This window comes from Poromitra crassiceps, assembly GCF_964638095.1.
Source record: "Poromitra crassiceps genome assembly, chromosome: 21".
Lineage (NCBI taxonomy): Eukaryota > Metazoa > Chordata > Actinopteri > Beryciformes > Melamphaidae > Poromitra > Poromitra crassiceps.
In genome coordinates, this window is record NC_139638.1 from 22,168,630 (window position 1) to 22,178,629 (window position 10,000).

General features: G+C 43.3%; 1 protein-coding gene and 1 pseudogene across 2 annotated transcripts in view; both read right to left on the reverse strand.

The window, feature by feature from the left end:
* Positions 1–535, reverse strand: part of LOC310795844 (class I histocompatibility antigen, F10 alpha chain-like) — a 16,489-nt pseudogene extending 15,954 nt beyond the window's left edge. The window contains exon 1 of the transcript XR_014553966.1: positions 418–535. The product of XR_014553966.1 is annotated as a class I histocompatibility antigen, F10 alpha chain-like (transcript). The remainder of the gene's footprint in view (positions 1–417) is intronic.
* A 3,161-nt stretch (positions 536–3,696) lies between these two features.
* The window catches only part of LOC310795847 (class I histocompatibility antigen, F10 alpha chain-like), a 7,345-nt gene continuing 1,041 nt past the window's right edge, over positions 3,697–10,000 (reverse strand). The window contains exons 2-7 of the mRNA XM_083657939.1: positions 8,648–8,914; positions 7,650–7,928; positions 6,793–7,098; positions 5,659–5,760; positions 4,714–4,795; positions 3,697–4,300 (exon numbers count right to left, since the gene is read on the reverse strand). Coding sequence (XP_083514065.1) covers positions 4,740–4,795; positions 5,659–5,760; positions 6,793–7,098; positions 7,650–7,928; positions 8,648–8,914 — 1,010 coding nt within the window. The 3' untranslated portion in view covers positions 3,697–4,300; positions 4,714–4,739. The remainder of the gene's footprint in view (positions 4,301–4,713; positions 4,796–5,658; positions 5,761–6,792; positions 7,099–7,649; positions 7,929–8,647; positions 8,915–10,000) is intronic.

The following is a 10,000-nucleotide window of genomic DNA, read 5'->3' on the forward strand; positions in this document are numbered from 1 at the left end:
TAATCTGCTTTAATTGCATGATGCAAGTCGTCATTTTGACAGAGCAGGGTCATTTTCTGTGTTTAAATTGTGGACTGAAAGTCGTCTACTTTAGTCTGGTGTTCCTCATAGATATTAGTAGATCACTCCTCACTATGAGATATTAGACTGAAATGTAAACTCACATTACTGATCAACATGTTGCATGTTTTTATTGCGTCACTATCAGTGTGATCTAATATTCCAACATATCCAGGTATAAAAGGAGGCTGTGTGGGTTCACACAACAGATTAAATCAAAACTTATTCACGACTTAACCAACACGAGGCCTACATTTAACAAATCAAAAACAACGCAGATTATGCAGCCTACACAGTTAGACTATATCAAAGTGAAAGTTAGTCTATTTAAAGGAAAGATTTTAAATGTGATCTTACCTGGAGATGCAACGGGACAGAAGAGGATGAGCGACAAAATAACCGTCTTCATGTTGTTTTGTTGTAGTTCTGTTAGGTTAACAGCTGAAGAACATGAATCAGTCTTCTTCTCTCTGGTCCGCAGATCGTCTCCTTTACTAAAGTCGTCTGCATCAGGACAGGAGAGCGCACAGTCACAACGGGGCGGTTACAACAGACACATTCTGACCAATAGAAATTCAGAAACGCTGTTACTAGGTAGAGTTGAAGGATTTAGGTTGTTCACTCTGGTACAGAGTGTCTAGCTGTCGTCTTCCTCCTTCCCCTCCTCCTCCTCCTCGCTCATCTCTGCCTTTTACTGAAGCATGAATGACAATAATAAAGTCAAAGTCAACATGGTGAACTGTGTGTTTTGTTGGATCTCTGCCTGCTGCTCTGTGTCTGAGACAGATCACCAAGTGACAAACTGTTGATGACAATCACTTGAATCAATGCTCTCATAGCAGTCAGATCCACACAGTGAGAGATGAGCAGTGTTCACACTATCATCTTGAATTGTACCTATGTCCTATACATTCCACATGTATGGTATGTCTGTAATGTATCAGCTGGTTGTCTGTATGTTTAATTGTTCAGAAAAAGGGGGCGCGAGAAGAGATGAGCAGTGTTACAGCGCCACCTGTGGACAGATAGAGTAACTCCATCTATGCGGTTTCTAGGAAATCACCTGATGAGTCTGGCAATTCAGGCTTCGCTTGGTGTCGGGTTAGGGTTATGCAATTACCCTGTGTGTGTGTGTGTGTGTGTGTGTGTGTGTGTGTGTGTGTGTGTGTGTGTGTGTGTGTGTGTGTGTGTGTGTGTGTGTGTGTGTGTGTGTGTGTGTGTGTGTGTGTGTGTGTGTGTGTGTGTGTGTGTGTGTGTGTGTGTGTGTGTGTGTGTGTGTGTGTATAATATATATATATATATATATATGTATATATATGTGTGTGTATAGGTGGTGCTAAATGGAACTGAAAATGGCAACCTTGCATTTTGTGTTCCATGGTTTACTTCATATTGCTCCGAGATGTTTTTCCACTTGGTTCCAAATTGAGCTTCTTCAGTTGGTCACAAGAGGGCGCTACAGCACCAGCTGTAGGTTACTCAGACTCAAAAGAAGGAATTTCAGTGTCAGACTGTGATAGCTTCGACTTCACAACAACATGAGATTTTGGTCAATGTTGGCCAGTGTAGGACAGTTTTATCCTCATGAAATTATTTGTATGGCAGACAACCATTGATTCTGTGACTTATTGTTTTTGTTATTCCTATGCCCACTATTCTTTGATCTTTCGGATTTGGCCTACAACCTTCATGTCTCCAGGAAAATAGTTTTATTATTTCCAGCTCAGGATAGAGTTTTATCCTCGCAAACTGTCTTGAGAACTGTCAATGAGAAATGGAGGGTGCAGGTGTGCGAGTGTGTCAGGGTGGAGGCTGGTTAATAATACAGATGGTAGAAAAAGTCTGACATGTTACCACGGTGACAGCAGAGTCGCAGTGATGAAAAATGCTCTTATGTGATCATGTTAATTGATGTCAAAAGTTAAGATTAGTACAAGTTTCTGAACTAATAAATAAGCGAAAGAGGTTGTACACAGATGTTGGGATCAGCGTGTAGAGACAACAGCTAAAACTAGTCTCGCTGGCCAGCCTCCTCTCCCTTAGGCTGGCCAGCGAGACTACATGAACAGAAAACCAGCTGAGGTACTATGACAACAATTGATGCTGAACTGCCCATAAACAATGCACACAATGTAATCCATATAACTAGATTATGCAGAGGAAATGGTTTATTTCCATGACAAAACATTGGACTGGACATCATTTTAACAAAATGTAAAAAAAAGTGCATTACACATTAACATTGCCAATGTACAGTACAGTGCACAAAAGTTAACAAAAACAATGTAACAAAATCTCACCCCCCAGTAAGATTTTTCATGGTCTACATTTCCCACTCATTCACTCAACACATGTCAAGCTCTGGTGCTGAGGAGAGGGGACAGTTTGTGCTCTAGCCAAGCACCAGTCAGTAGCATCCCCATCCACCTTTGTCTTTAATGTCCCGTCTCGCAATGTCTTCCACTTCTGGCTCTTAGTAGGATTGTCAGTTTGGTGCCTGCTGCCTGGGAATAATAATCATAATAATAATAAATTGTCTGCTATTCTAAATTCAGCCTATGAGACAGTTGCCTAAAATCAGAAGTGCCCCAAAGTATTTTTTGTGTGGAGATGGTACAAACACCAGAACTTAATAATTATGAGTACTCATCGATACACAGTGCTTTTCTTCATATTGATCATTTTGCAATCTAATTTACTCTATGGCAAAATTGTGGAGAAAAATATATACAGACTGTTCAATTTTAAAAGTCATCCTATCTGATTTTTTTTTCAATGTAAATAATAATCATTCCAGCATTACCAATACCAAGTAAAGTTCATCAGCCTGCTATTGAACCAATACAGTGTACCACTAGTTTCAACAATATCAAAACAAATATACGATATTGATTATAGGCTATTAGTATAATGGAAAACCATCAAATATGCGTTGATGCGTGAGAACTGCTTGTGTTATAAGCTCATTTGTGCACAGAGTGTGTTTGCATACATTAACATCATGTGGCGAGATATACATTGCAAGGAAGGAGCATGGATTATTATGGATTATCATCCTTGGGGCTGAGGTGCAACAAGTCATAATGTCCAGAAAGCCAGACTGTCAACACATTCACAGAGACTCTGCAAAGCCTGCGATGCGTCATGAGAGAACTAAGGCCAAGGTTAAGGCACTTAAATACAAAGACTAACTCAAAACAAGATGCAACACAACCAAACATGGCGCAAGTGGTTTGGGGGATGATCCATATGGAGAGAGAAGCATTGGTCCTCAGTATAGGCGGGTGAAGACACAGCACTTGTGATAACATCTTAATCTGCATCGTTTTGAACTTCAAGCCTGTTCAGGCCCAACTGAACCATGAGCATGAACGTACCAAAGAGAACAATTTGTTTCCTCAGAATCATATTAATAGAACAGCCATAAAAAAGGTAGGCCAGCATGTCACATTGTAGGATTTTGAAACTTTCATAATCCAGATATTCCTGTCTGACTGTAAATACTCATTTCCGTTTCAAAAGAGTGTCCTACTGGTTGGTGTGAAAAACCTGCTCCAGCTTCTCCTGCCATAGAACATACTTTTATTTACAGGAAGTCATTTAGGCTTGTACGTCAATGGAAGAGGCAGCAAGAGAGTATGAGCCCCTATAAATAGTTTCTATGCTAAAGGAAACAAGTCAAAGTGAGGCTTCTAGCTGGAGCCATAAGGGTCGTCTGCATCTGCGAACTGGATGGGCTGAGATTCACAGTCCACATCAAAGGGTTTCTCCTGTGATGGACTGTCCTCCCCGAAGCTGTGAGAGGGGATCCTGCCGTTGCCGCACTCCGGCTCCGTCTCGTAGCCGGTGTCGCGGAGCGCCCGGAGCTGAGTTTGGGCGACTTGGCTGCCATTCTGGGTCGGGTGTGCTGCTCCGTCAGGTCCAGTTTCTCTGTCGCAGCCGGCGGCTCCATTAGGCCCGCCTCGCAGGCCCGGTACTCGGGCCGAACGGGGTTCTTCTTGTGAGTGCCCAGGAGAGCGGCCCGCAGCCGCAGGCAGGGTGCCGGGAGGTACTGCATGTAGCAGTTGTAGGCCAGCGCGGCCAGGAAGAGGAGGAAGAACAGCCCCCCCCCCCCCCCCCCCCCAGAGCTGGGGGGGGGGGGGGGGGGGCAGGGACCAGTGGAGGTCGGCCCGTCTTACCATTACCCTCAGAGGCCTGGCACTGGTTAAACCTCGTCTCCGGGGGTCGCGAGGTAGTGATCCTGGACAAAGATAAAACAGACATTATTTGCGTGTAGAGAGGTTCATACAGTAATGCCAGATGCTGTATCACTTCCCCTTTATAGCAATATTCTACACACACACACAAGACATACACACAAGAGACAGACAGGCACACACATGCACACACAAACACACACACAAGAGACAGACAGACACATACACACACACACACACACACACACACACACACACACACACACACACACACACACACTGATGTTATCAGTGAGGATGTCATAATATCACATCTGTCCTTCTGACTTGCAGTGAATTGATAAAATGATAACATCCAAATAATGTTCCCTTGGATCAAATGTAAGTCAACTTTGTTCAGTTCAGATGTGAATAGTGCACAAATCACCTCTTTGTCTGCCCATAGAAAATCACTTACTGTGTGTAACTTCATCCGTTTGGCAATCAGGCGTCTGGTTTCAGTTTGTCAGAGAGCTCGGTGCCGATTTCAGAAGCTGAAGCTGAAAAGTTAATTTGCATAATATCAATACCTAGAAAGCTTTCTCAACAGTAGCTATAAAATGCAGCGAGGTAGACAAGTTATCACTGATGTATAAGATGAATGGTGGTGGACGGAGAGAGACGTTTTTGTTTTTTATTCCGTTTGAGTTGTGCCACGGGGGTTTCATCTTTGCCAATGTAAAAGATAACTTTGCAAGTGAAGAAAGACACAGTTTGTGGTAAAACTGTGGCACTACAAGTTATAAATCACAAAGACGACACACAAACATTGGCATAAGTGACGTCTCTCCCGCCACTCCATGTTGTTGATGGTGTGACGTGTTGTGCGACACGAGAGATGTAGTCGATTGACAAAACTAAACCTTTCGTTTCAGTTTCAGGACAAACTGCCACTTTCTTGACTTGCAGAGTTATCTTTTAAATTGACAAAATTTGACATGTGTACATGTGTACATGTGTACATGTGTACCCCGTAGCACAATTCAAACGAGATTTAAAAAAGTAACGTCTCAGTAACAGTAACACTCAGTGTACAGTAAGCCACTCTGTGTAACACTCAGTGTACAGTAAGCCACTCTGTGTAACACTCAGTGTACAGTAAGCCACTCTGTGTAACACTCAGTGTACAGTAAGCCACTCTGTGTAACACTCAGTGTACAGTAAGCCACTCTGTGTAACACTCAGTGTACAGTAAGCCACTCTGTGTAACACTCAGTGTACAGTAAGCCACTCTGTGTAACACTCAGTGTACAGTAAGCCACTCTGTGTAACACTCAGTGTACAGTAAGCCACTCCTCTGTATAACAGCATCAACTTAACACCTAAAATGTAAATGTAAAAAAAATCCTTTAGAGTTCCTCACCTTTCTTCTTTTTGTAACATCTGATGGCAGCAAGGATGATGACGATCACAACAGCGAGAACAACCACTGTGACAATGATGGAGATGGTCCCATCACCAGGCACTGATGAGAAGATACATTCATAAAATGATTAAATCAATGAAAGAAAGGGCCTGCACATGATGAAGCTGACCCTAATCCTAACCCATTACAGTATCACCTCATCTGTATTAGTTGAGCTGTTATGATTATGAAGGTATCTGCAGGTTTCAGAAGACATTTTTAATGCAGAGTGAATTTTAGACCAATTTAAAAACCAAAATAGAGAAACAAAGCTGTCAAAACAGCCTTTTTCTAACTGCACATAAAGACAGTTCTGCAGCTATAAAGGGACAGTGTGAGGAAAAGGACAACAGGAAATTAAATGTTATAAAAGTTTATAAGCAAAGGTAGTGAAGTAGACCCAGTGGGGAAAAAACAACATAGATTGCATAATAATACTATTATCCTTCTTCTGTATCAGTGTAAGGGTGGACAGACAGCCACTGCATGTTGAAAAAACATACTGCATTTAGGACATTTTAATACTTCTAAGGCTTTTAGTTTAAATATCTTTTTTATTTTTTCAGGCTTTTAAAGAATGCAGATACCCTGTCAGGGTCACATGATCTGAACAATGATCCTGGGATGAGTTTAAATCTGATCTAAGCCTAACTTGTCCTAATAATGTCTTAACATGTTTAACCTGAAATTCACAGCATATCTTTCTATGCAAGTTAGACTTAGTTTAGCCACTTCCAAGTGACATGACTGTGATATGACTGTAGGCAAATTGTCTTAAAGTTGGATTTAAGGCTCAGCCCATCGCATGAGAAAACATAGGCTGGAACTTGGAGGAGGCTATATAAAATAATTTAACAAAGTTTAATTTAAACTCTTCATTTGGATATACTGTATAAAATGGGGGGGGGACGTATCACAAAAACTTCTGATGTCAAAAGAAATAAAATAAATACCAAGATGACTAAAATGACAGCAAAACCACAACAAGGAGGAAAACGGACCAGTACAGAACAACAGAAACCAAACGTATGAAGTGTTAATCAGATGTAATAAGTAAACTATATGTGTCTCTCCTCCACCATAAGCTCTTACCCGGGTTGTTGGTCTTGATCACTGCTCGGTCCAGTTTGGTGATGATGTCCTCCATGACACCAGAGATCTGAAACACACACTCGTACTTCCCCCAGTCTTCAGCTTTGACTGATGAAACGTTCAGCCAAACGCTCGTCTGGAAGGTTCCATCGTGGTTGGGGAGGATCTCTCCCTTATCCTGAAGGTCCTGAAGCTCCTCTCCATCTCTGGTCCAGAACAACATGACTCTGTCCGGGTGGAATCCTGTAGCGTGGCAGGTGACTGGAGAGGAGGGAGACTTCTGGAGGAGAGAGATCGAGGGAAGAACTGGAGAGAGAGAGAGAGAGAGAGAGAGAAGGGGAGAGAGATAAAGATAGAGAGAGACAGAAAGAGAGAGAGGGAGGGAGAGAGAGAATGGGAGAGTGAGAGAGAGGGAGAGTGAGTGGGAGAGAGGACAGAAAGACAAAAAACAGATGTGTGTAAACAAAAAACACGACAGTTGTATGTACGTGGTAAATGGACTGCATTTATATAGCGCTTTTATCCAAAGCACCTACATTCACCCATTCACACACTGAAGGCAGCCAGCTGCCACGCAGGGTGCTGACACAGCCATCAGGAGCAATTTGGGGTTCAGTGTCTTGCCCAAGGACACTTGACTGGAGGAGCCGGGGATCGAACCACCGACCTTCCGGTTGGTGGACGACGCACTCTACCTCCTGAGCCACAGCCACCCCGTGGCAGCCTTGTGTGTGTGTGTGTGTGTGTGTGTCTATATGTTGGTTCATATTCACTGGCATGTGTCTGTACATTAGAAACAGAAGAGACAGATGAACATTGTTGTGTTGATGAAACTACATCAGGTCATGTGACTCTACCTGTTCTCTGCAGAGTGCTCTTCCCATAGGACACATACTTCTTCAGCCAATCAATGCAGCGTGTGGTGTAGTAGTACTTCATGTTGGCTAACTGAGCTTTGTTATTATCCCATCTGTGTTTGGTGATGACAGCCTGTTGTACTGGAGCGATAAATGTCAGTGTCTTCAGGTCAAATACTATGAAGTCTTCTCCATCATAGCCATACTGTTCATATCCATTAACTTCTCCTGTCTCATCATCCCATTCACAGCCATACATCACCTGGTGAATGTGGACACCTGAGAGAGAGAGAGGGAGAGAGAGAGGGAGAGAGAGAGAGAGGGGGAGAGAGACTGTAACCCAGAGAACCTTCTAGACTGAAATATAGACAGAAGTATATTTCAGTCTACAGTCAGTCTCCTCTCTTGATCACAGAGATCAACACACAGGTTCTCTCCACTGTTGGAGGTCGAGGCTTCATGTTCAATATCTTTATGATATTGTGGACCAGTCCACAATATCCTCACACGCACGCACGCACGCACGCACACACACACACACACACACACACACACACACACACACACAGCACACACATGCACACACACACACACACACGCACGCACACACCCACACACGCACACACACACACACACACGCATGCGCACAGATGCACGCGCGCACACACACACACACACACTGCACACATGCATACACACACACACACACACACATGTATGCGCGCGCGCACGCACGCACGCACACACACACACACACACACACACGCATGCACGCACACACACGCAGACTGTCCTGAGGCTGGTCTAGAAGCTTCCACTGAAGGAGTTTCAGGCAGCCAGTTTCACTGTGTGTGTGTGTGTGTGTGTGTGTGTGTGTGTGTGTGTGTGTGTGTGTGTGTGTGTGTGTGTGTGTGTGGGGTGGAAGCTACATCTCTTTGCTACTTTATAACAAACCAGGATGAAAAACATTTCAGCAGAATTATGAAACATAAACAAACCTCCAGTTTGGTTGAAGCGCTGCTTTAAGTTGTCAATGCTGACTTTGTTGATCTGCTGGGCATTCTTACAGGCCCCAGTTTGTCCCTCCCAGAACTGTGGATCATCTGCTGTGGCGTTGATCATCCAGTCCTGTTTGGGCACAGCTCTCTTGGTGTTGCTGTCATAGTGAACTATCTGAACTTCATCAACCATCCCAACAGCCACAAACTCTGGGAAGTTTGGGACTCCAGAGGATCCAGTGTAGAAATACTTATAGGAGTGAATCACTGTGGGACAAACAGTTACAGTCGCTCAGGTTTCTAAATTATATTTTTAAATGGAGTTATTGAGATAACTGAGGTTCAGGAACATGAGACCACACCATTGTCACTCTCATCACCACGTAAACGTAATCACCTGTACCTCCTCCAATCCATTCACCTGGGCTCAATCAACCCAATCTACCGTAGCCTATATATAACGCCACAATCCCACCAAACCCTGTTTGCATCAGACGTAACAACCCTCCCGCCCAACCCTATTGTACTCCATTACGGGCAGCACGTGCAGAGTTTGCATGTTCTCCCCGTGCTGCGTGGGTTTTCCCCGGGTACTCCGGTTTCCTCCCACAACAATTCTAAAACATGTTAGCTAGGGCTGCTGTAGGCATCTGCATAACCTTGCATCTCTATCCTCTGCCCACAGGAACCACGGGGGGGCTGATGGAGCCGGGACTCCATCCCTGTGAAGCCGCGCTCCGCACGGAAGAGGCGCTTCACCGGAGACGTTACCCCCACCCTGAGTCTCAACCCCCCCGGGGTTCCTGACTACGTCGAACATCATCAACATCACCCGCACCCCGACCCCATTACGACTTGCACCCAAACACTCAAACTACAATAAATTACCTTTTGTTTCGAACTATGGTGTGGTCTGTGTTAGTGAATTAATTTTTATACTAACAATGTGTGACCCCTTTTCAAATCCATGAGCACAACAGAAAATTTCAATTTCTGTTAAATAAATATGGGAAAATAAATGAATAAACAACTGCATATTGAGGAAAGAATAAAATATTAACAGTTTCCATTACTTTTATAAGGGATAGTATTGATTTACACAGATACACAGAATTTACTTTGCAGCAAATTAAGGTTATTATTATTTTTTTTTATACTTTTTATTTATAGAAGATGATCCATTACAGTAGTCCTCACAAATAATGAGTAAAGGTACAGCAAAAGGAACATATGATATTCATCATATCTACTGCATGTCCCCCCACCCACCCCTCAGTCCCAACACATTACCCTAAAAACAAAAATGAAAGCAATCAAAACGAAAAACAAACAAACAAGAAACATATACATTAT